Here is a 26,194-nt window from a genome sequence, read left to right on the forward strand (position 1 = left end):
CAAGTTTGGAAAATAAATAAGTAAATAAATGCAAGACAACCTTCTAGAAAATACAGATGGAACTAATTTAGACTACATAGACCTAAGGGCGAACATGTCATGAATATGTACTTGAACATATGTACCATAATAGATTTTTTTAGAAAACTATAAATGGCCTTTTGTATTTTGTAAGGACAATTTGAAGAATAACAACCAAAATAGATATTTAGCAAAATAGAAGTTCTTGCACAGTTGCGCGCAAATACAATTGTATATATGTAATTGTATGATATAAATATCTTTACTGTGGCCTTCTTTTCCAAAAAATATTTACAAAATTTACTACATATTATATTGATGAAAAATAGAAAATTGTAAACGCCTGCACTGCGCAGGTTACATGACTAGCTGCCAATATTTCCTTTAGTGAAACAAAATGTTAAAGGGTAGACGAGGGGGGAGAGTATACAAAAGGGCTACAAAAGTTTAATCAAACTACAAAAGGAAAAAATCACAATAAAGTCAAGCCAAACTCCATTACATATTTCCCTTAAAATGAAAGAGATCAGACAGATCAGCTCAACTTTCCTCACCCCCTACGACTGCAAAATGCCACATTTCAGCTTTTAGATATATACAGTATGCGGGTTCTATCCTGCATTATTTGGCCTAATCCGGAAAAACGAAAGAGCACATAACCGGAAAACAAAGATTTGTCAAGTTTGCTAGGTTACAACAAGAAGTAGCCCCGGAAGCTTCTACTTCACAACCGTCCAAATAGTTCCCGAAAAGGCCATCGCTATGAGCTCTGTGTGCATCCACAAGTGCAGTTGTCGAGCTCTTGTCGAAGCTTCTGCAGAAGCGAGGAGTGCATATGAAAATAAGGGGAAATTCACTGAAATTCAGAAAATACATAGACAGCATAGAACTGAACACCACCAAAACATAGCAGTGTAAAGATTCCATGGGACATATAACTTTTCTTTTCGGGGAAATTTCTGCATTAGAATGTGCTTGGGAAAGCTTTCCACAACATTTTGTTAATACCCTTTCGAGAGTAGAAAAACAGCTTTACCCATTGATTTAGTAATGCTCATCTAATAAGAGCAAGTGACACGCAGCAATCTAATGAAAACTACTCCGATTGACGAGACTTTTCACGCAATTAATCAGCTTATCGAAACTTTAGTCTGTGGTTAATCAATAAATGGCTAAACTATTGTATGTGAAGATCAAAACAGAGGAGGTCGATAAACTACTTCAAGAGAAATTTGTACAACAGGAGAAAATGCGTTTATACACACCTGAACTTGAGTTTGAAGGGTTCTAATATGCTGCACCGCCAGATCCAGCATGTCTGAGTAGCTCGTTTGCTGCTCAAAAAGAGATATTGCAAGGATTCAAGTGACCAAATTGAAACAAATCACCCATGGTAATTAAGGATTTTTGTAATTTTAAGAAATTATTACCCCAACAGAGATTCAAGAATAAGCTCAAGAGACGTTAGACTGATTTCTTGACACTTCTACCAAACTGATCTCAGAATGTATCACTACAGCATGTCTATGAAGGGAAGAAAACGTGCAACTATAATTACCTTATCCATGTTAGGGACAAGCTCCTGTAGCTTCTTCAGCCTACCACTTATTCTGGTCCTCCTTTCCTGTTAAATGTAAAGCAAACCTGCAATTAGATCGCATTTACATCCTACAAAACTAAACAGCAAAATAATTTCAATGTTCACGAACTAAGTAAAGCAGAAAAAGTTTGTCCATTCTGTTGTATCGGAAGTTGGGGGGTGGGTTGAACATTACCGTTGTTTTAAACAAATGCCCAAAGACTATTATAAAATCAGATGATCTCGAAAGCATTTCCAGAATTACACTAATGCAGCAACCACCATTTCCGAAGATAATCCTGTAGATTCATTATGTAGGTTCCAGAATTCCTTCCCATGTAAAGTGCAGTCTGTCATATATGTTGGAAATCCTTGACCGTTAAAGCAATAGTCTTATGAAATGCAATACTACATGATAGTTACCCATGATTGCAAATGGAGGACTTAGAACTTTCATGGTTCAAGCATAATGATTTTCTTGATAATAGTTACCCACCCTTTCAGCAATACTCCGTGGATGAGTTGCACAGCCACGCTTGGCCCGAATTTTGCATGGCACAGAGTCTTCGGGGATTTGAAGCAACTTCTCTACCGTGGCCATCTCAAGAGTTGTCTGTGGCAAGCTAAACTGAAAAGAATGCCAAGTAAAATTATCAAATGATAGACAAATGAAAGAGGAATAATATATTTATATGGAAGTCCATCATAAAAATTAAGAGAGAAGTAGCAATGCTTTCTAATATTCATGAACGCCAAAGTACAACAAGAAGCAATTGAATCGTATCTTTTGGCATTCATTCTTTGTTTTTCAAACCCAATGACGTTCATTCAAAGAGTTTAGGAAAAATAAATAAATAAATACAATGAGCATCTTTTTTCACCGCGCCTAAAATTTTGTCATAGGGTATAAATGAACCAGGAACTTCGGTTTCTGAAACAGAACTTGGGAGAGAGATTGTGACACCTGAGTTTCCAGCGGCTGAAAGCTGTAACTATCTCCGTCGATATTCTTAGCTCGCTTGCCTGGTGGTGCTGAAAAAACGATTGAATTGGCGTTCTCCCAAGAGTCTATTCCGAAACTCCGCCGAGAAGTAGTACTGGCCGAACGGGGAGGGCGCGGGTGGCGGCCTCTGGAGTTGCGGGTGAGGGTGCGGGGGAGCATGGTGGGGGGAAGCGAAGTCGCGGTGGGCGCCGCTGATGACGGAGTCGACAGCGGTGGTGAGGAGGGACCCCGGGGCGGAGACGTAGCGGGTGAGGCCGCCGCCGGAGGAGGAGGGAATGGAGTTGTGTGATGAGGAAGACGAGGAGGATGGATACATAACACTTAATAGATAATTAATTGATTAAGTGTTAAGAAATTGAGAAGTGGAGCCGAATCGGGCAAAGCCGGAGCTGAGCTATGGCCACTGCTAGTTGAAACTGAGCTTCAGCAATGGAGGTTTTAGAGAGAGAAAGTTAGAGAGAGATGGGGGGAAAGATTGGGGAAAAGAGGAAAGTGGGGAGAGAGAGGATTGATGCCGGAAGAGGAAAAAGTCGCAGGAGTGGGTATTGCGTCACGGGTGGGTGAGGGTCTTTTCGTCACCAATGTTTGGGGAATTATGTCTTTTTTCTTTTCCTTTTTAGCTTTTTCTTGATTGGCACCACGACTGTAAATGAAATGATACTATTAGCGAATGGCTCAGACTCCGCTCCACGAAAGCTCGAGTTCAGTTCGCTCTTAATTAAACTCAAGTTCGACAGTTAACTGAGCTGAGCCGAGTTTAATAGTATTCGGCTTGTGAAGTTTGCAGGGCTAAATGAGCTATTATTATTATTATTATTATTAAACGTAACATTTCAATTGAACTCCATGTGATTCGAATTTGAGTACTATCAAGTTATAATTAGTATTTTTGAATTATATTTTGCATGATATTATTGTCTTATAATTAGTTTTTAGTCTTTTTTATTCGAGTCTAAACGAATCCGAACTCAAATTTTAGCCTGAGCCAAGCAGAGCCCGAGTCCGAGATAAGAGGAAAGGAAAGAATATCAACTTTGAGATGCACTAGAATATTCTCAAGAGGTAACTGAAATGGAGAACTTCATAATGTTCAAGTGGAGGCTCAAAGCGGAGCAAGACAAGTGCTTTTGGGCTGCACAAGACATCAACAAATTGCGATGACGAAACGACCGACGATGATCTAGTGGACTCACCGATGCGTCCAAAGGCACCAAAGCAGCCAAGAGAAAGCACAAGGCAAAATCGAAAGCGGCCGTCGAAATTTCACCGAGGAAGTAGATTCACTAAAATGTGAAGCAACAAGGAGAATATCTATCTTGGATGGATTGAGGACCGTCAAGGAAAATGAGATCGAGCTGAAACAACAAAAATGAAGTTGGAAATGATTACTTCAAACACCGCTCTAATGTCCGAGATACAACGAGAATGTCATGAGAAGATGGTCCGAAAAACTATGTCCAAGCTATGTCCAGGTACAATTAGATTTAATTTCAAGCATGGTTCTATTAATATAAATATAAATATAATTAATTTAAATTTTTTATTAATGTAATTGCATAATTTAATTTTAATTAATTGTAATTTTTAATTTTTTTAATTGTAATTTTTTAGTTTTTTAACTAAAGTTATTTGTATAATAAAAATTAATTATTTATAATATGTTAAATAACCTTTATTCATTTATTTAATTTAAATAGTATATAGCCCCTTTTAACACCCAATTTGAGTGCTGACGATTGGAGCTTGGGGCATCAATATAGAATGAGGGCTTTATTTTTTGACGTGACGATTACGTAGCATTCTTATTTTTGAGTTGGTGATAGTGTGACATTCGATGTGCCCTTTTGGCACTACAATTCACCCACTGTTGTACATGCTCTCAGTACACCTCACTTTTTAAATTCTCCTGCATCCAAGTCATTTTCCTTTTCTCCTATATTTTCCCTTCCTTGGTGCATGTATCAAGTATTGACAAGATAATCAAAATCTTGTTAGGACTTTATCGTGCCTACATGTGCATGTATTATATGTAACAAGTATAGTACGTGAATATATATAAAAAATTATACTTTTGTCAATAATAAATTTTTTATGATATTTCAATAAATAATAGATATTTAAAAATTTTTATTGACTTGTAATATAGGCTCGCAATATATCCGTTACATATTAGTCTTTATCCAACTATTAGACATTGATCGACAATGAAGAGATCCATTGGATGCGACCTGCTTAAGATTTCCATCTAAGGAGCCCACAAACCGCATATTTGCATTTAAATATGAAAACATATATTCAAGTTTGTGTATTTGAATATTTTTTCTTTTTCAAATAGATTGGATTCCACTAAGTGCTGAATGATTGTGTTTGATTTCGAAATACAATCCTATACAACTCCACCGCTTCGTTCTTTCTCTCAATTTAACAACATAATCATTATTTTTTAATTTTTTTATTTAATAATAAATTCTCACATATATATTTTTCTAATCATTATTACAATCAATTCTTTAATAATAAAATCTCCAACTTACTTTACAATCAAATAAATAAATAAATATATATATATATTTGTCTTTTCTCTCATTTAATATAAATTTCTCCATTTATTATTACATATATGAGTGGAGTAGATTAAAGTAAAATCTTACTTCACAAACAAACGATATATAATATTTCAATTTAAATATTCAATATTTTGTACTTTTTATCATTAATAGTAGAAGTAGTAAACACACGAAATGAAAGTATCAGATGCGTTCCAGCAATTCAATGTCACGTTGGGCCATCACTGTATAAATTTTTTGATAATTCTATTGAACAGGCCCGTGGGTTTCGTGTACCACAGACAAAGGCCGATGGAGAGAAGGAGATTAGTGCCGACAAAGTACAACTAGTTGTTGGTGGAACAGTTTATTGTCGAATGATTTGAAATATTATAATTCATCAAAACAATTAAAAAAAAAAGAAAGAAGATTTGAAATATTGTAAGTTTGCTTGGTGCGCTTCCTTTTGGCCTGAATATCAAATTAACATAATATGTCTCATCTATAATTAATTTCTTCTATTAGCAAATTGCAAAAAAGGTTTTTGCATTACTACAACTACCCAAAATGTCATGGTTTCGATGCACTTCACTTTTTGCGAAGGGGCACTCAGACTAAGTATATTTCAAGTCTTGCTATATCACTGTAAAATTTAGTATTCACACGAATATCTGTTAGGTCGTACAATATGGAAATTTAGATGAATGTTGCAAAGAATACAAAATAATTCATTATGATTTATAATTTCATTCAAATTTTCCTCTTGATGTCATTCTTGGGGCTAAAATGCAGTAGTAAAGAATGAGTAATTCTTTCTCCGAAGGTGGTGGTAAAAGAAAAATTTTGCGGAAAGAGTGTTCAATCCGTTGAATAAATTTCTTTTATTATTAGAGAAGAAAGTATTTTTGGCTCCCAATCGTTTAAACATTCATCAAAAATGCAAGTTGTAGAATGTAAAATTATCATATAAGGTAGTTATTGCATATAAATATCTGTGAGATTTTCCTTTTCACTAATAAATTCCATCAAATCCATTGTTATTGGCAGGGGCGGCCCAACGATAAGATTGCGTGAGGTCCGTCAAATATTAGACCCCGCATTTTGTTAATACTATAGTTAAAATTTCATAAGACGCGTTGGTGCAATTGGATAAGGTAATATTATTCCAAATGGAGATCAAGGGTAAGAATTCTTTAGTATAAAATTAATTGTGTCCTTGGATTTGGAACCCACCACTTGCTTCTGTCAAAATAAATCACATTTCTTGAAATGCTATATGTATAATTGAGACAAGTACATTTACTACTACAAAGTTTATAGAGATAATTTTATGTCATACTTTTACTTATTTTTAGAAGCAAACAAGATTTATCTTTAAAGACCGATAGACATGGCAGCAACATGGTCAATTAATCGACTTGTCTCTAAATCTTATTTGTGTTGTGGTGATGTGAATTTATTTTGTTTTTACCAGGGTAATCTTATATTTTCAATTTTTGAGTATGTAACATAATTGAAAATCTAATAATGAGCATACTTTTACTTTTTATAATTCATTGAGTGGTAATTAGTTTAACTAAGCCAGCGTATTTATGTATACATAATATGACAGTACTTAATGGAAAAGGGGCTTTAAATATCATCTTATGTCAATAATTAATAACGAGATTTTACATATTTATAATTGTATTTAATATCAACACAAGAATCGCAAAAAATATTTTTAAATTTATAAATGTCCTTTTATATTTTTCAAGAATGATTAATTATATGAGGAATAATATATGCCAAAAAAAAAGGCCTAAGGGTTTGTGTTTTCTCTTCAACTTTTATATATTTACATTGGTTCATTTCATTATTTGTAAAATTGAAAAAAAAAGGATGAATGAGAATTAATATCGATGATCTAATGGTATTTGATGATGTGTCCTACCATAAGACAAGCGCCTGTGTACTGCACTAGAATTTTTTTGTCATAGGCTTATAAGTCTAGTAAAACAATATAACAATATGAAAAAAAAATCAAAATAACGGAGCACATGAGTCCTATTGGCTCTGTGGATTGAATCCAAAATTTCTTGATTTAGGATTGACGTCTTGTGTCACTACACTAAAATTGTGTTTGTTTATAATTTAATTGAATAAGTACTTAAAAGTTAGTTACAAATTACTTACATGGGAAAATGAATAGAAGAGAAAGAGAAATATGAAAGATAATGGTCTTATTTACTTAATGATTGCGCCAAAATTCACTTAATGAGTAAGTAAAAAATTTTAACTTAATAAAATAAATTATTTTTCTATATATTATAAAACATTTTCTCAACCTTATCATTCCTACTCTTTTCGTATACATTTTTTTCTTTAACTAATTAAGTATTTAATTATTAAGCACTTAATTTATCAAATAACATCTAAGACCCATTTTTTATACTACATTAGAATTTGACATGAGGGATAACACTTCTCTTCTTATTTGTCAATTGTTAAATAGGAAATTTCTTTCAATTTCTACAAAGTCGCACAAGAAACAAGCTCGACCACAAGTGGCGCATCAACTTCTTGGCAGTTTCTTAATTTAAAATAAAAGAATGTGAAAGAAGAAATAAAAAAATACTAAAAGTGGAAAGATTCTTTGGAGCTTTGGACCGGATCCTAGGATTCTGACATCTTGAATCAACTGGTTTAGGGCAAAGAGAATCTGATTGGTCTGTCAGACTCGAAGCAACTAAAGGCACACTCGATTGGCTGGGTGAGCTTCCACTAACGGTTAAACGATGCCAACCGACGATTTTTCCCTAAAAATGTTCCAAGAAAATATCTAAAAAATCACTAAAATGTTGACCCAGATGGTTAAAAAGATTTCATCTTCATGAACTATCGAGCTCAAATCCTATTGAAAGATCACAAATTGTGATTCTCATTGATGCATTAGGTCTAACATTAATAACTTACTTGGATTGATCTAAAGAGGAATTGGATTGAATCTTTAACACGGCAAGCTTCAATTATAAAATAAAATAAAATAAAATCTAGTCTTTCTCGTGAGTGTGCCTGATGTGTCATTGTCTATTAACTGGACAAGCAATAATTTAATAAATCTAAAACCAAGAGGGATATAAAAAATTGATTGTACCATTCAAGGTTAAATGAACTTGGGCAAAAACTTAGATAAGAGGAAAAAAAAATGATTTTAGTATAAGGTTCATTGTATTTGCAAATTGGCCCACAAGAAGAAAAGCATTAACTTGCATCTCTTTTTCCTCCTCACCGTTCACTAAAATCCTAATCAATTTCCTAAAAAATATATAGATCTTTACAAGAACACCAAGTTGGGTTTTCCTTTATCGATGATCACATGAATAATAAATAACATGAATAATAATATATTTATTGTCGTTACGCAATTCTTTTACTAAAAGCATCTACATCGAGACTCTACTATGATTTATATTTATTTTTAATGAGGACGCTTCGGTTCATACACCTGTCACATGTTAAGTGTTCATTCTTTGCTTTCCGGTTATCGCGTTCCAGTTGTCTCTTGTCACGACGTGTCATAGCTATATAGTCATATATATCATATCATCTGTCAGTTTTTCTTGTGCCATTTGACTATATTTTGAATCCATCTAATCGTAACTAGATCTGACCCTTGAAAAGTTTTTCCTTGTGCCCATTTTGACCTTATTTTGAAGCAATTTGCAAAGGAAATAAATGAAGCTTGCTTTTGTTAGTTATTGGACCTTACGAGTTATTGTCATCAATAATATACCTTGTCCTCGAGATATATGTCTTGTGTTGATAAATCTCTTTTCCTCTGGCTTTGGTTAGCTTTTAGATCAATGCACATAAATGACAAAGATTGCATGCACGTATTATTATGAAATTTATGAAGGCAATCTACCAATAATACAAAAGGCCCTTATATTTTTGTGATTCTGTAGAACATATCCAATAAAGGAAAAAGTAAACTATAACTTTCATTCCTCCTCTTTCCTTTTAAAATTTTTAGAGCTAATACTTCAGTCCTCCAATAATTTATGCTACTAGTCTTACTTAAAACATTTTAATTTCATCTATCGATTTGGTCACGTCATCAACCCCTCTAATGACGAGCTGCCGTCGACATCTAGTGAAGCAAACAACGTCAAAACTATAATTTTCAAGCGGGCATTCACAAATTGTGTTGTTCTTGTCATCTTTGACTTTTTTAAAATTTCTTTTATTTTTTGAAAATTGGATTAATGATATTTTTTAGAAAACGCCGCGTACGAAAAATAATGCATATGCGGCATCAACTTAATAGCCACGTCCACGAAGTTCAATTGTTATATTAATTAAAGGATCTAATAAAACATATCACCAAAAAAATAAAAAATAAAAAGGATCAAATAAAATATCCATCATTTCATAAATGATAGAATTAAACGCACAAAAAAAAATTGAAATATCAAACAACACATAAATGAATAAATTTGGTTTTATCCCTTGAAAACCTCTCCTCGTCTCGTCTTCGCTCAATCAAACGAGGGTGATCGTCTTAGGGAACCTGCTACGAAGGTGCCAGGATATCGCTCCTATGGCCATTTTCTGCAACTTGCTGCGCCTATTAGCTAATAATAATAGAGTCCTAGACCACGTCATATGCTCTACCTGTGGATGATTGACTGATAAAATATGCTCAGGAATGAAGAAATCGAATACCAACATGTCTTATTCTGCGGCATGTCGGCGCCATACATTATCCTTAAGCTCCCCTATCACTAGATATGTAATTCCCATTATGGTGTGTACATAACTGCAATCCTGATCGATGGATGCGAAAAACATACTATGGTTTTCATTCATAATAGTCCTACTACAAGTAATTTCGAATCATTGAGCAAAACCATATTCATATCGAGAAAAAGGTCAACTCCTTTATTTTGATTCTAAAATTTCTTTATGTGTATCTACAATTTTATATTCTGGCATGTAGTTTATGACAAGTGAAAAAAAAAAAAACAAAAATTGTTGGATATGACACGAATGGTGACGGTTTCTAATGCACATTTCGTATCTGAGCTTACGAATTTTTTGAGAGAACTCGATTAAATACTCTTGTTTGTATATATAAAATCGAGACCGACCACGGCATGAAAAATGTGAGTATTTAACATAATTATCCACAGCTAGCACATCTCGTGCAATCAGATTTGTTATGGTCGGAACTCAGTTTCTCACTGGCCCAGAACAGTGCAAATTCGGTTCTTCTTCGCTTGTTGCCGGTGATACCTATAAATTCGGTAATAAACATAGCTGGGCAAGAGATAATGGTACAAAGCACAGGATTGATCAATGTGATTCCAAATGTTAGTTTCGAAAGCGATAAGTCCGTCCGCGTCATTGCGAGTCCATGCCCATCCACGTATACAGCATTTAACTGATGCTTGCTACAATAAAAACGAAGTAAAACCCAAGTCACAGGCAAAATAGATCTATTAGTATCAGGTGCCCCAAAAACACCGTTACTAATAGCAGCTCTTGTCCTCTAAGCTAATGAATCTCCAAGGCATCTAATGTTCACATATATACTAATTAACCCAAATGAACGATGATGAACACCAAGAAATTGCACTGGCAAAATCAGATTTGTATTCACTGAAAATAAATCAGATGCGTATATGGTATACATTATAATTTACCTTGAGGTTCCACATTCGTATGAGGTGCTACCTACTTGTAAGAATCCAGTGGTCAGACAATCTAGTTTATACGTGCGCCTCCTGTCCTGCACGGTGGAATGTTCAATGAAGTTATCACCACCAATTCTGTTTTGCTATACAACTCAGAATCCGCAATTTTCAATATAATGAAAGTCAGATCACAAACAGAGCCAAGTCAGAGCAAGCAGATGATAATCAATTATTCTTTTCATATGATTGGGTTCAATCACCAAACCGAATAATAAGGACTTGTAGTTAGTGAGTAAATCATCCAGCAATTCATAAGTGGATGAAAAGTTCGAGGTTAAAAAAGTTATGTTGGCATCCTCTTCATTTAAGATGTTACGGAAATTAAATATGGCTAGGCAATCCCACCTCCACATCCTTACTATTTAGATGACAATACAATCCTATGTGATGCGTGAGATGTACAAAGAGCAGAAGGCTATACGAATAATCAAAAGAAAGACAGCAATGTAAAACATCAAACACAGACTAGCACTCCCAAAAACCAATATAAATAAATCAAGTCTGAATAAATCAAGTTGCCCTATTTTGCTCCAGCAGAAACAACATTGTTTCTATATTGAAGTCTCCATGCTTCGGTTGTCAATTCTTAATGAAACTGAAACAAACATGTGCAACTACAAATGAATTACTTAGAATGATTGATCCCTAACCTACCTGTACAGCAGCAACAAGCACTTCCCTGTCACAAGCCTGAGTCTCTTCCAATGAGTTTTTCTCCAAATAACGTGACTTTCCAGCAATCAGCTTGGAATATGAAGACGGAATCCCTCTTTGGCACCACTGGGTTCATAGAAAATGAGCAATTAGCAAACCCAGCAACAACTATGAGCTGCCAAAGCATAAAAAATTCAAAGAAAATACACAAACTTAAATAAAGATTAGAATGCTACGAAGAACATGGTGCGATTGGAATCTTTAGTTTAATAGCATGGAATCTCAATATTTTGGTTCCAACCATGAGATCTCCAATACTTCTGCACAAGATTCAACTCTCTATCTTCATCTATCACTTTCTATGTTATAAATCTATAGCGAAAACAGCAAGAGTTCAGAAATTCAAGTTGTAATGTCTTCTTGCGCGATAGTCAATGAATGCAATATATAGTACATCTAGGAAGGTTGAACTTACCCCGAAATTTATTGTCTCGGGTAATTAATCCAAATGTTGCAGCAGTTTCACGGATCATAATACCATTTGCACCAATAAAAGAAGTTACCTTACAATCAGCAACTGCAAAGAGACAAAAAAAAAAAAAGGTGAGAGAGACAACTCTAATAAGGAAACAAAAATTAAAAGACAATGTAAGAGACCTCAAAGATACAATGCTCCAAGCCAATTTTTCAATTAAAAGACAAATGTATCGAGTTAATCTAATGATATATTCCATTTGCCCACATCAGTCTTTTATGGTTATATGATGTTCTCTTTTTGATTACTACCAAATACTCGAGTACTGGACAAATGTCATATGTTTCTCAACCAGAAAAAGGGATTAATCCACTGCCTTTTATATGTGCATTGCAAAGCAAGTTCTTTATCTTGTTTACATATTAGTCCTTTTACTACATTTAGACAGTGCTGTACGTTGGAACATATGTGTCACCAAAACTTATATGTTGAGCAGCAAGGGAAACATTAAGGATGTAAAGAATCAGGATACTATCTAATAGAAGCAACATAATGGCACAACAAAAATATATTTTTAAGATTTGTGAAATAAACAAGAAAATCAATGCAAATGCAAATAGTACCGTGTATGATAGCTCCATGTAAATCTGCAGTGAGAAGAGACTTGTCTAATGGATCACCCTTCCTGCAGACCATGACCAACAAACACAAATATGGAAGGTTAAGATGGTTATCATTATCATTATACGGAAAAACAGAAACAGACTATAATATGAAGAAAAACTATCTCACCTGCTTTTGAAGAGTTCTATCATGTAACTTTTCCACATTTCATGCATAGGCACAAAATGGTGAAACCTGTAACCAGATACAAACATCAGTTCAGTATAAACAAAAGAAAAGGTTATAATATAAAAGATGGAGAGGAAAAATAAATTGCCAAACTAAATTTTGTGCAAAGAGATGGAAATTCAGATATTACTAAGTATTGTAATTCCTTTCAACATGGTTAAAACCGCACTAAGTTCTTTTCGCTTCAAACCAATGATGTTACTAAGCATCGTTTCTATCAAATATAGACGATATATATAATGCAACTAATACAATAGATCACAAAACCAATTTATTTCTCTGGAAGATGATATGCTAGTGGCAGGACATGGTGCTTTACACTAGAAATAGTAAAAGGCAGAGAAACAGATAGAACAGGGGTGTCAAATGGCAAAGAATCTCAAGATCTCACATCAGTTACTTCTGAATATGCAAAATTATCAGGGTACCCTCTCATGGATAAAATCAGCTAATGCTACGATTACTCAATTTGAATTCAGATGGTCAGGGATATTAAACTTACTGGCAGAGATCTTGAGATAAGTCAAAGGTTCCACATTTTTTGTGTTCCTTCATGGACATGTGTACTTTAGACCGCTTCGAGTGGGTCTGCAAAGCCCTCAAGCGAGAACCAACAAACCCACTGCGTCTTTTTACATAATTATCCAGGAGAATCACGTCATTAAATTTCTTGCTTCTAAAGCTCTGCATGTACTTTTTAGCCGAATCACCCTTCTGGAGAAGTTCGTGCATAAACCTGTCAACTCTAGTTCCCTTCTCTTTGGAAACCTGAACAAACAACGGAAGACACACAGAAAGTGAAGATAAGTATTCAAAGCTTAAACTTTGCCACCAATGAACAAGAAATCAAAAGTTATAAATTAACCGCCACCTGCAAAAAGGAAAAGGTCAACAAAATTAAGGAAAGAACCATGACAATTCACGAGCTCTTCTCCATACAAGAATTACCTCTGTGGGTGCTTCCAACAGATTCTTATGTACAGGATGAGAGAGCATCACGTAAGCTAGGTCATCCGCTTGTGCATCTGCACAAAAAGGTTTAGTTAACTTTTCCCATTTTCTCAATCCACAAAGTAAGCTCATGTATACCAGCTAGAAAAGCTCAAAAGTAAAACTGAAAGAGAAAACAACAACCAGCCAGAGAAAGAAAACAGAAATTGCAAACAAGATCATTAAGCATTAAGATTATGATTATTATCTCAGAAACTTAACAGAGCGGAGACTGAATAATGCCAGTACATGTGTTGGATACAATAAACTAAAACACTTGGGAGGAAAAACAAATGGTTCACTCTTCTAACAAGGGCACTGCAATATTAACAATATGATCTCTGACATCAGCACTAGACTGGACATTGTGTTGTCGACAGTACTAAAATTTCAACTTATTCAAAAAACTAATTGGAAAATATTTGTTCCAAAACAGATGAGAACTTATCAATTATAGGATTTGATCCAATTAACTATCGGCATTTCAAGGGACTGAATATTGCAAGTGGGAAGAGTACACCAAAGTTAGATTGCTTCGGAATATAGGTGTTCTACTGAAGGCATGGAGGTGTTACATCATATAGAATATGCCATCACTGATTGTCTACAATTAGACACTTGCCATTATAGACCATCAGAAAGAATCTATCTATCGACACCAACTATAACCCCGAAACCTTAATCCAAAACAGAGAATTCAAGCATCTCCCGGGCTTCTAAACAAAGCTTCAGAAAAATCATACGAAAGCAAATACATGGTTAATATCAGAATCTACGAGAGGATGGGAAAACGAGAAAACTACACCTTTGCTTGCTGAAACGAGGGAGGACTTGGTCCCTCGAGCAACGGTAAGATGTTCGGAAGGCTTACTGACTTCTCTCCCACTTTCCCTCTTAGGTCCAACTTCTTTCTTCCTCTGTTGCTTGAGCTGTTCAGCTTTCTCCAGCGCACATCGCCTGTCAATTGCATCCATTGCACGTTTCCTATTGTCTTGAGTGGTCGTCTCCATAATGACACAAGCGAGTACAGGCCAACAACTTCACCTAACGAATATGAAGATTGAACTAAGCTAAATTTCGTTGCCCAAAAAAAGAAAAGTAAAAAGAAGAAGCTAAATTCATAGAGAGGGGAGGAGCCAGGGGCGAGCAGCAGGCTCAGAGCAAGCTGGGGAAGAAGCCTCACCGCGAGTCCTGGCTACTGGGAAAGGGAGAAGAAGAAGCGGAATCCTCACACGACACAGGAGCAGCCGCGGCGCAACTAAGAGCAGCAAGCCTCACGGAAACTGCCGGGCTTGGAGAGGCCGAGAGGGAGGCCAAAACTTGGCCTTGGGGCCTCTGCCTCTGGTGGCGGTGGCGCTGCTGTTCAGGGAGACGACGGAGAGGGAGGCAGGGAGCGGCTCTTTCGTCTGGTGAGTAGTGCCCCGGACCTATAAAAATGATCAAATTGATAATTTGGTCCCTGAAATATACACCTCACGGCAACTTCATCCCGGAAATAAATTATGTGTACAATTTGGTCCGGACGTTGCAAACGTTAGGACGAATTGGTCCTTCCGTTTGAAAACATGAGAGATCCATGACGGAACCTCCGTAAACGGCGTTATTTCTCACTGTTCTTCGTCCCTGAAGTTGGAAAACATTCCTCCCGCCCGAATTGCCCCCAATTCCTTCTTCTCCCAAAATTCGATCAAACCCTAAAATTCGATCAAGCTTCAAATTCTGGACAACGCTCAAATTCGATCGAGCTTCATTCTGCAATTGAGAGTGTCGCTCGTGAGGATCCGAGCGAGAACCCATACGCTTCGCTAGCATCGAGATCGTTGACGAGATCATCGCCCTCGAAAAGGAGTGGCGCCATTTCGATTCGAGACGATCAGTTCTGATTTCGTTCGAGAGTAATTGCGCATCGTTGATCCGTGCGAAATTCGAGGTGCGATAGTTTGGCCATCCATATACGGCATTAGGTCAGTTCGAAAGATTTCGCTGTATTGCGTCAAAAGAGAGTGAGCAATCTATCCATCGTGCTTTGGATCATTAAGTGACGGTCAGGTCAGATTGAGCTTGAAAACCTGCGCAAGGAGTTCAACAACATCAACAAGCAAGTGAGTCAGCTCAGAATCGTGAGCTGTTGGACGCAATTGAAATAATGCGTTGCATAACTCATTTATGGGTAATGAAATAATGTGTTGCATAGCTCAGAATCGTGAGTTCTTTCATTGGTATATCACTCGTTACTCGCCCGCTGCATAACTCATTCATGGTTAATGAGTTTGCTTCGTAATTTTAGGCAAATAATGTGGTTATCAAGACATGGGGTGAGAAGAGAGTGGAGGCTAAATTGAAGAACCATGTTGAGCTTGTTGACATTGCAGACATGAAAAAAGGTATTGGAATTAGATCTGTTGTCCATAAAGTTTCCTTCCAGACATGACTATTATATTTTTTTCTCTCTGAATTTTATCTGGAAATGCCTCGAAAGTTATTGATGTATGAATAGGATTTGATGTGGCCGGAGGTAGAGGATTTGATTAACTTTGGCCTTGATTTCTTGGAAAAAAGAGGCTACACAGCATTGCAAACTCCTTTCTTCATGAGAAAAGAGATCGTTGTCGGTTTGTTTATCGATCTTCATTGAAAATGAAGAGAAAATAAAAAGATTTTTACCGTTTTGTGCTTATTGTTATTTAGCTCATTTACGAGGATTTTTATTGTTTTGTGCTTTTGTTCAATATTTGGTTACTGGTTTGTTATTGATGTATGGAGTTTGATTATTTGTTGAACTGAGATTTGTTGATTACTCTTGTTTGAACTGAAATTTGTTGATATACTTCTATATTTGGTTACTGGTTTGTATTGGAGCACGACAATGGTTATGACTTTGATTTAAGATCATCTCTAAATGACACTCTCTGAATTGGTCGATACATGTTCTTTTGCAACTTCAACCATCTGCAGCGAGAACAAATAGACAAACACATCCAAAAGCTTCAACTAAGCACAACAAATATGGGAGGTGTAGGAAGTCAATGGAGTGGGACAAAGCAATATGTCCAAAAGTCCACAGCTTCTTCATGAGTTGAGGAATCAATCAATCTCTATGGGTGTGGAAGGAAGCTCATGTTGCAAACATCTACGAGGAAATAAAGTTATGGTAGGCGTTTCCTTGGTTGTCCTTTATGGAAGAGAAGTGATCTTACATGTGTATACATTGAATGAGTTGATAATGACGAACAGCTTGAAGTGCAACAAACTGCGAGACTCCGGATTGGAGCTTCTTTTACATCCCCCGAGAAACAAGGTTTACATGAAGAAGGTAACAAGCTCATGAAAAAGATGAAGAAGAAAATTCAAATGTATGAATAGGAGAACAAAATGCTGAAGATTGCATGTTGTATATTGATTTTCGTCCTTGTTTTAGTCTTAGTTTGTGTTTGTCTTAGGAAGGAGCCTCATCGCGAGTCCCGGTGACTAGGATAGGGAGAAGAAGAAGCGGAACCCTCACACGACAGAGGAGTGGCCGCGGCACAACTAAGAGCAGGAAGCCTCACGAAAACTGTCGGGCTGGGAGAGGTCGAGAAGGAAGTCGAAACTTGGCCTTGAGGCCTCTGCCTCTGGTGGCGGTGGCACTGCTGTTCAGGGAGACGAGGGAGAGGGAGGCAGGGAGCAGCTCTGGCGTCTGGTGAGTAGTGCCCGGACCTATAAAAATTTTATACTTTACCATCTGACCTAAAATTTAAAAAGAAAAAAAAAGGTCACTTTTTCGACAGCTTTTTTCGGCCAAATATTAACTTAATAATTTCATATTTCAGGAAAAAAAACCTCCAAAACTAAAAAAGGAAGTATCAAAATTAAAATGGTTTTGGCCTAAAAAATCACGTACTTTACAAAAATTTCATAATCTAGCACAAATTTTTAAAATTTTCTGTAAATGCAGGAGGTTTCAAAATTGTCTCACATTTAACATGACGTTACCTTTCGTCCATGGATTGCTGTGAAATGCTTACGTGATCATTAACAGCCGTCCAATTGGCCGTTATCTGCTACGTGTGTTCACCCCATTGCCCGACCTATTTTTCTTTTCCCTATTGTATCTCTTCTTCTTCTTTTTTTTCTTCCCTTGTTCTTGTTCTTCGCTACCACTACTAACACCACCGTCACCACCACTCCCTCACCCCTCGGGACGTAAAAAAAACAACCCCATTCTGCTTCCCCTTCTTCGAGACGCCACCTCTTGCAATGGAGCAGCAACTCAAGGAAGGAGGACACCAGCAGCGACCTAGCAACTCGAGAAGCTCGTGGGGAGAGTGAGACAACAACATCAACAGCTCAGCGAGCTAGACAATAGTGGACGAGAGGAGGCAGCAGTTGCAACAAATGATAGTGTGAAGAGGAAAAGAGGAAAGGAAGGGCTAGTCTGTGCGTGGGTGAAGTCCAGGGGAGAGGGAGGGAGAGAGACAAAGAAGAGGGGGATGAAGCTGATGATGGTGATGGGATGAAGATTTACCTAAGCCAAAACGAATGATAAAGCAATGCCTCTACTTGGAGCATTTTCACTAATTTAATTGCTCATTTCTTTGTATCAGGTTCTGCACTATGAACTTGAGGAAAGATATACAAAAGTACCTCAAGAACTTGTAGTCAACAAGTGTAATGTAGTTGAAGAACTCAAGGGCAATGTAGGAAATTATCCGATGGCCAACTGTGATCTTACTTGTTCTTCTAGTTCCTGCAATTATGCTACTTTCTTTTCAATGTTGTTTCCGTATGCCATACCATTCTTCTTATGTTCTTCTCATCATATTGTTGCTAGGTGAGAACAATACGGTAAAACATTTGAGTAAGCTTCTTAATTTTACATTAGAGATGTACTCGTTTCCCTTGACATTTCATGAGCATTCTTAAATCGAACCTAATCGGGGGCTGTGAAGCTATTACAAGAATCAACAAACTTCGCAATATGCTCATCAGCAACCTGACAAGTATCTTTCGTGATCAGATTCAAGCCTATCATCTTCACCATTCTCTTCATCCCTTCCTCAACTTCATCTTCTCCTTTTCCACTGTTGCTGCCTCTCTCTCTCGGCCCCACACACAAAGACAAACACAGAGCTCCCCTTTAGGCTCCATGGTGTCACCCCCTCTTTCTTTTCCTTGACTCCGCCATCACCACCATCCCCATCTCCTTCATCATTTTCAACACCAACACAGCCCCTCCACCTTCTCCCCCCGAAGGTCATCAACATCACCATCTATGTGTTGCTACTATTCCCGACACTACACGCCCCTCCTCTACTCGTTTCTATTGTTGCTGCTACTGGTGCTCTAGGCCTCTTTGCCGAGCTATTGTTGGGTCGTTGTCTAGCTGCTTTCAAGCCTCCGTTGAGCTATTGCAGCTACTGCTCGAAACTCCTCCACGATCTTGAGTTCGTTGAAGTTGCTCTCCCGAAGTTGTTCGAGCTTACGGTGGCCACAATTCAGCGGCGGAGGGTGGGGGAGGGCAGCGGTAGTGGTGTTTTCGGTGCAGTGGAGGATGAGGAAGAGTGACGGAAAGGGGAGAGTTGGAAGGGGAAAAAAAGCCTTGCAAATGGGATGGTTACACGTGGCAATTGACGGCCAATTAAGCAAATTTAACGGCCATGTCAGCTTTAATGGAGGTGGCTGGATGGAAGCTAACGACATGCTAGATGTGGAACAATTTGAAAATTCGTGCATTTACAGAAAATTTTAAAATTTATGCTAGATGAGGGAATTTTTGTGTGTGTGTGCTTTTTTAAGCCAAAAACTCAAATTAAAAGAGAACACCAAACCAACGTTAAACAACACACTATACACTTTTAATTAATCAAGCCAACAAATGGCATATTTAAGAATCTTGACAGGAAATAGAGCATCCTTTAAGCAGGAACAGAATCCCATAATCAACAATTTAAGAAAAGGAATAAGAAACAATCTTAAGGTTATCGATTTTTTTACGACCACCACACCAAATTCATCAGAGATAAGCACCTCGAGGTGGGGAGAATGGGAGCTCTGAGGGGAGTTGAATTAAATCCTTGCAACAAAGCCATGGGAATGAAATTGGAAAGGGGGAAACCTCGCAGTTCTTGCAGACAAAATATGGTTTCAAAGTGTTAACCTGTACTCAGCAAATTGTAGATAGAGAAGAGAGAGAAATGTCCAATTCGATTTTTGTAGTTTTTGAAATTATTTTCTGAAATATGATATTAATAAATTAATATTTGACCGAAAAAGTCATCGGTGGTGCACTTGCTTCTTTTGTTTAGTTGGTGAGGTGATATGGTACAACATTTTAAAGTTTATGGGATACTTTACAACTAAACAAAAAGATCGGAGGGCAAAGCGCATTTTACTCATATTAAAATATTAAAAATATAAGGGATAATTGCGCCATATAGCCTAATGTTTGCATAAATTCTTAATTCTAACTCAAACTTGATTTTTTACCTGAGATATCCCAACATTGACGTATTAGTTTCACATCTATCCCGACGATAATTTTCCGTTCAAAATTGATGGAATTGCACACGTGGCAAGTCAATTTTGTATCAAGCGTCGAGATATATGTGAAATTAACGTGCCACGCATGCAATTCCTTCAATTTTAGACCGAAAATTAGCGTCGGGATAGATGTGAAACCAACACGTCAACGTTGAGATATCTTAGGTAAAAAATTAAGTTTGGGTTAGAACAAAGAATTCTTTCAAACGTTAAGCTATTAATCCCACATAGAAAATATGTATCAAAATCCATTGGTTTATCAGCTTGAGGTTTTAAATGGATATGAGCCAAGTCCGTATAAGCTTAATGGAAATTTAATACCACCCTTCTAAATTCACCTTAATCCCTCCTCTCTCTCCCCCCCCCAACCAAAAAAAAGAAGAAGATCCCAATCAATTCAATCTCAATGCTTTTTGCCATTACATGCATAATTCCGATGTCCCACAAGATCCAAATTACAAAAATTCACAATCTTCAAACTTCCCCAATCCAGACTTCCCAATCCAAATTATCAATTCCTAAATTATCAATTCCTTTATTTTCCATCTAATTCTCCACCAATCCAAACATACCCAATCAATATTTCCAATTGATGGGGATCGGCTTCCGGATCGTCAGGTGCTGGGGGGTCATCTGATCAATCTCCTCATTTGACCCTAACTTCACCATTTACTTAATCTGCCAGCCAGGACGATGCCAGCCAGGACGATCTAGATGCTATCAACCTCATAGCGTGCCTGAAGTTGAAGGAGGCGGCCGCTCCAATCGACATTGAATCTGGGAAGAGGATGACACAATGATTAACCCATGGTTGAATACGTCGCAAGATTCTGTTACAGGCGCCAACCCAACGAACAGTGCATTCTGGGTTTGGATCTTCAACTATTGCAAGAAAAATAGGCCAGGTCCTGGACCAGACAAGTAAATGCGGTGAAGACACGGTGGGGAAGATCAACATGGCCATTCAAAGTTTCATGGGATTCAACCGACAAGCAGATAGTCATCATCACAGGGGGTGGAATGACGACAATGTAATCAATATGACTCGTGCGCTCTATAAGAAAAATCATACGACCATTTTCGCTTTTGAGAGACAATGAATTATCCTCAAAATCCATATAAATGGAGAGATCCTGGCATTTGTAGCACAAGTTCAAAGCTAGTCAAGACAAGTGCTTCCGGGGTGTACTCAACTTCGTCAAACCTCGAAATACCAATGGCCGAGGAAGTTGCTGTGAAATCTCCTGTGCGTCCTAAAGGCATCAAAGCAGCGAAAAGAAAAAATAAGGTAAAATCAAAGGCGCCCATTGGAATTACAATCAAGGATGGGGTGGAAGCACTAAAGTCGGAACAGCAACTAGAAAATCTCTCTTTCCTGAATTCAAGGACCTCAAGCAACAGGAGTTAGAGTTGCAAACTCGACTTGCTGCTACTGGTGCTCTAGGCCTCTTTGCCGAGCTATTGTTGGGTCGTTGTCTAGCTGCTTTCAAGCCTCCGTTGAGCTATTGCAGCTACTGCTCGAAACTCCTCCACGATCTTGAGTTTGTTGAAGTTGCTCTCCCGAAGTTGTTCGAGCTTACGGTGGCCACAATTCAGCGGAGGGTGGGGGAGGGGCAGCGGTAGTGGTGTTTTCGGTGCAGTGGAGGATGAGGAAGAGTGACGGAAAGGGGAGAGTTGGAAGGGGAAAAAAAGCCTTGCAAATGGGATGGTTACACGTGGCAATTGACGGCCAATTAAGCAAATTTAACGGCCATGTCAGCTTTTAATGGAGGTGGCTGGATGGAAGCTAACGACATGCTAGATGTGGAACAATTTGAAAATTCGTGCATTTACAGAAAATTTTAAAAATTTATGCTAGATGAGGGAATTTTTGTGAAGTACGTGCTTTTTTAAGCCAAAAACTCAAATTAAAAGAGAACACCAAACCAACGTTAAACAACACACTATACACTTTTAATTAATCAAGCCAACAAATGGCATATTTAAGAATCTTGACAGGAAATAGAGCATCCTTTAAGCAGGAACAGAATCCCATAATCAACAATTTAAGAAAAGGAATAAGAAACAATCTTAAGGTTATCGATTTTTTTACGACCACCACACACCAATTCATCAGAGATAAGCACCTCGAGGTGGGAGAATGGGAGCTCTGAGGGGAGTTGAATTAAATCCTTGCAACAAAGCCATGGGAATGAAATTGGAAAGGGGGAAACCTCGCAGTTCTTGCAGACAAAATATGGTTTCAAAGTGTTAACCTGTACTCAGCAAATTGTAGATAGAGAAGAGAGAGAAATGTCCAATTCGATTTTTGTAGTTTTTGAAATTATTTTCTGAAATATGATATTAATAAATTAATATTTGACCGAAAAAGTCATCGGTGGTGCACTTGCTTCTTTTTGTTTAGGTTAGGTGATATGGTACAACATTTTAAAGTTTATGGGATACTTTACAACTAAACAAAAAGATCGGAGGGCAAAGCGCATTTTACTCATATTAAAATATTAAAAATATAAGGGATAATTGCGCCGTATAGCCTAATGTTTGCATAAATTTTTAATTCTAACTCAAACTTGATTTTTTACCTGAGATATCCCAACATTGACGTATTAGTTTCACATCTATCCCGACGATAATTTTCCGTTCAAAATTGATGGAATTGCACACGTGGCAAGTCAATTTTGTAACAAGCGTCGAGATATATGTGAAATTAACGTGCCACGCATGCAATTCCTTCAATTTTAGACCGAAAATTAGCGTCGGGATATATGTGAAACCAACACGTCAACGTTGAGATATCTTAGGTAAAAAATTAAGTTTGGGCTAGAGCAAAGAATTTTTTCAAACGTTAAGCTATTAATCCCACATAGAAAATATGTATCAAAATCCATTGGTTTATCAGCTTGAGGTTTTAAATGAATATGAGCCAAGTCCGTATAAGCTTAATGGAAATTTAATACCACCCTTCTAAATTCACCTTAATCCCTCCTCTCTCTCCCCCCCAACCAAAAAAAAGAAGAAGATCCCAATCAATTCAATCTCAATGCTTTTTGCCATTACATGCATAATTCCGATGTCCCACAAGATCCAAATTACAAAAATTCACAATCTTCAAACTTCCCCAATCCAGACTTCCCAATCCAAATTATCAATTCCTAAATTATCAATTCCTTTATTTTCCATCTAATTCTCCACCAATCCAAACATACCCAATCAATATTTCCAATTGATGGGGATCGGCTTCCGGATCGTCAGGTGCTGGGGGGTCATCTGATCAATCTCCTCATTTGACCCTAACTTCACCATTTACTTAATCTGCCAGCCAGGACGATGCCAGCCAGGACGATCTAGATGCTATCAACCTCATAGCGTGCCTGAAGTTGAAGGAGGCGGCCGCTCCAATCGACATTGAATCTGGGAAGAGGATGACACAATGATTAACCCATGGTTGAATACGTCGCAAGATTCTGTTACAGGCGCCAACCCAACGAACAGGCATTCTGGGTTTGGATCTTCAACTATTGCAAGAAAAATAGGCCAGGTCCTGGACCAGACAAGTAAATGCGGTGAAGACACGGTGGGGAATCAACATGGCCATTCAAAGTTTCATGGGATTCAACCGACAAGCAGATAGTCATCATCACAGGGGGTGGAATGACGACAATGTAATCAATATGACTCGTGCGCTCTATAAGAAAAATCATACGACCATTTTCGCTTTTGAGAGACAATGAATTATCCTCAAAATCCATATAAAATGGAGAGATCCTGGCATTTGTAGCACAAGTTCAAAGCTAGTCAAGACAAGTGCTTCCGGGGTGTACTCAACTTCGTCAAACCTCGAAATACCAATGGCCGAGGAAGTTGCTGTGAAATCTCCTGTGCGTCCTAAAGGCATCAAAGCAGCGAAAAGAAAAAATAAGGTAAAATCAAAGGCGCCCATTGGAATTACAATCAAGGATGGGGTGGAAGCACTAAAGTCGGAACAGCAACTAGAAAATCTCTCTTTCCTGAATTCAAGGACCTCAAGCAACAGGAGTTAGAGTTGCAAACTCGACAATGGGAGAAGGAGGTGCTTACTACAAGTGCCTTAATAATGAATGAGTGACAACGAGAATGCCATGTAAAGATTATCGAAAAAATTACAGCCAAGTGCAAGTAATTTTTTTTCGAATTATTGTATAGCAGTGGTATTATTTAATTACTAAATACAATTAATTATTAATTTTTTATTAATGTAATTATTTAAATATGAAATACAATTAAATATTAATTTCAATTAATGTAACTTATATAATTATTTAATATTAAATAAAATAATTTTTATATTATATAAATATATAATTAATCATATATAATATAAATAACGGTGTGCTCCCATGGGCACCAAAAGTGAATGCCAACCATTGGAGTGACTTTTTCAAGTGAGTGCTTCCATGGGGTGAGTGCCTTGCTTTTTGACGTGGGTTGATGTGGGACCGGGTGCAGCTTAAATATCTCTTTGATTTGGGGTTGAGTTCGAAAGCTTCATAGCAGGCAACATCGAGCTCGCCGTATTTTATAATCTCTTGTTGGAAAAGAGGATGCGGGGGCTTGAGAAGGCCTTCCAAATCGTTGGATCCATGAACTTCTCTCCAAATGAGGGGAAAGTGGGCGGAGACCATGCTTTCGGAAACCCTCGACGATGAAATTGGAGACAATGAAGATGCAAAGAGAGGTTTTCTCTTCAAAATGGTTGTCAAATTATTGGGCACGAAATGGTGCCCGTGCCTCCAAGAATGTGTATGGCTATTGGTTAGGCATCCAGGGAGATAGATGTATAAACATAGAGAGAGAGAGAGAGTGAGTGAGAGAGAGAATATGAGTGGGATAATAGGAGTAGAACTTCTCTGAACTATATATATATATATATATATATATATATAGAAGTCCTGTCGATACACTTTTGAGGAAGGTCGAAACATCGAATAATAATCAATTTAATGAGCTGACCCTGACTGTGTGCCAAATAATTTAATTTTGTCTTGGCCCGATGAAATTACAGTGGTACCTCTAATCGTTCTTCTATTTCGACTATGAGTAGGGTACAGGAATTCGAAAACAAAATTAACCAGTTTTGTATATTGGCATTCAAAATTAACCATGGGGAGCAGGACCATCCGCACAGGGATCGGATCAAAAACTCTTTCTGGCACCTTAGGGCGCAAAATTAATTTGTTTAGCCCATTAATCTAATGATAGAATCTCACCAATTAACAAGTTTTTCCTTCTGAGTTAGTGCCCCGAAACTGAGAAAGTATCTAGTGCAATCGTGTTATCAAGTCAACACTGTCACGTGGTAATACACACGGCCCTATTAAAACGAGACACGTTTCAAAAGCCTCCTCAATAGATGAACTCAGCAGATACTTTCTCCTCTAAACCCTCCTGAGTTTGAAGAGGATTCCCATCGAATAGTTTTATGAGTCATGCGCAACAAATTGGCAAAATTGTCCCGAACGGCACACAATTTTCCCCCAATTTGAGAAAGAGAGTAAATTTTGTAGTGCCCATCTTATCCCCTGCCGGTCATCGAATCGAAGGAGGAGAGCAGTTACCGTAGGGGTAGTGGCGCTGTTGATTGTTTGATTGGGCCAGGATCAATCAGTCATATTTTTTTCTTTGCTACGTGCAGTACATGCCACCTCATTAAATAGACGGATGAAAAACTTGATGAAATTGGACCGATTTACATGACCATGGGTTAATTTAATTCTATCTCAACTTTTATTCCATTATATTCTTATGATGAACTCTCCATTCAATAGGATTGCACTTTTC

The 26,194-nt window shown here is 37.4% G+C and overlaps 3 protein-coding genes across 9 annotated transcripts; 1 reads left to right on the forward strand and 2 right to left on the reverse strand.

Annotated features, from left to right (window-relative positions):
- Nucleotides 1-316: 316 nt before the first annotated feature.
- On the reverse strand, nucleotides 317-3,113 carry LOC116213016 (transcription factor bHLH128). Its single transcript, XM_031547814.1, is given in 6 exon segments — nucleotides 317-835; nucleotides 1,287-1,355; nucleotides 1,580-1,645; nucleotides 2,097-2,228; nucleotides 2,565-2,679; nucleotides 2,681-3,113. Coding segments are annotated over 6 exon segments (675 nt in total). The 5' UTR covers nucleotides 2,920-3,113; the 3' UTR covers nucleotides 317-781.
- A 7,125-nt stretch (nucleotides 3,114-10,238) lies between these two features.
- Nucleotides 10,239-15,255, reverse strand: LOC116215503 (ribonuclease P protein subunit p29). Of its 5 annotated transcripts, none has more exons than XM_031551230.1 (10): nucleotides 15,091-15,253; nucleotides 14,664-14,902; nucleotides 13,817-13,893; nucleotides 13,371-13,636; nucleotides 12,809-12,874; nucleotides 12,640-12,701; nucleotides 12,105-12,118; nucleotides 11,542-11,667; nucleotides 10,837-10,922; nucleotides 10,239-10,584 (listed from the first exon to the last, which is right to left on the reverse strand). In XM_031551230.1, the coding sequence occupies exons 2-10, from the start codon at nucleotides 14,866-14,868 to the stop codon at nucleotides 10,314-10,316; spliced, it is 1,173 nt and encodes a 390-aa protein (XP_031407090.1). In that variant the 5' UTR covers nucleotides 14,869-14,902; nucleotides 15,091-15,253; the 3' UTR covers nucleotides 10,239-10,313. The 5 variants fall into 5 exon arrangements, with proteins under 5 accessions (XP_031407090.1, XP_031407089.1, XP_031407091.1 ...); XM_031551229.1 differs by having other exon boundaries at nucleotides 15,042-15,253; XM_031551231.1 differs by having other exon boundaries at nucleotides 10,376-10,584; nucleotides 12,017-12,118; nucleotides 15,042-15,251.
- On the forward strand, nucleotides 15,132-18,042 carry LOC116215504. 3 transcript variants are annotated; one of them, XR_004158475.1, is made up of 6 exons: nucleotides 15,132-15,267; nucleotides 15,908-16,028; nucleotides 16,146-16,242; nucleotides 16,814-17,009; nucleotides 17,093-17,171; nucleotides 17,299-18,042. XR_004158475.1 is itself a non-coding variant. In XM_031551235.1 (6 exons), exons 4-6 carry the CDS (start codon nucleotides 16,905-16,907, stop codon nucleotides 17,851-17,853), a joined length of 567 nt encoding a protein of 188 aa, XP_031407095.1. In that variant the 5' UTR covers nucleotides 15,132-15,267; nucleotides 15,908-16,028; nucleotides 16,146-16,242; nucleotides 16,814-16,904; the 3' UTR covers nucleotides 17,854-18,042. The 3 variants fall into 3 exon arrangements, 2 of the variants coding, with proteins under 2 accessions (XP_031407095.1, XP_031407096.1); XM_031551235.1 differs by having other exon boundaries at nucleotides 16,814-17,171; nucleotides 17,299-17,537; nucleotides 17,793-18,042; XM_031551236.1 differs by lacking the exons at nucleotides 15,132-15,267; nucleotides 15,908-16,028; nucleotides 16,146-16,242 and having other exon boundaries at nucleotides 16,274-17,171; nucleotides 17,299-17,537; nucleotides 17,793-18,042.
- Nucleotides 18,043-26,194: the final 8,152 nt, after the last annotated feature.

This window comes from Punica granatum, chromosome 7, assembly GCF_007655135.1.
Source record: "Punica granatum isolate Tunisia-2019 chromosome 7, ASM765513v2, whole genome shotgun sequence".
NCBI classification, from domain to species: Eukaryota; Viridiplantae; Streptophyta; class Magnoliopsida; order Myrtales; family Lythraceae; genus Punica; species Punica granatum.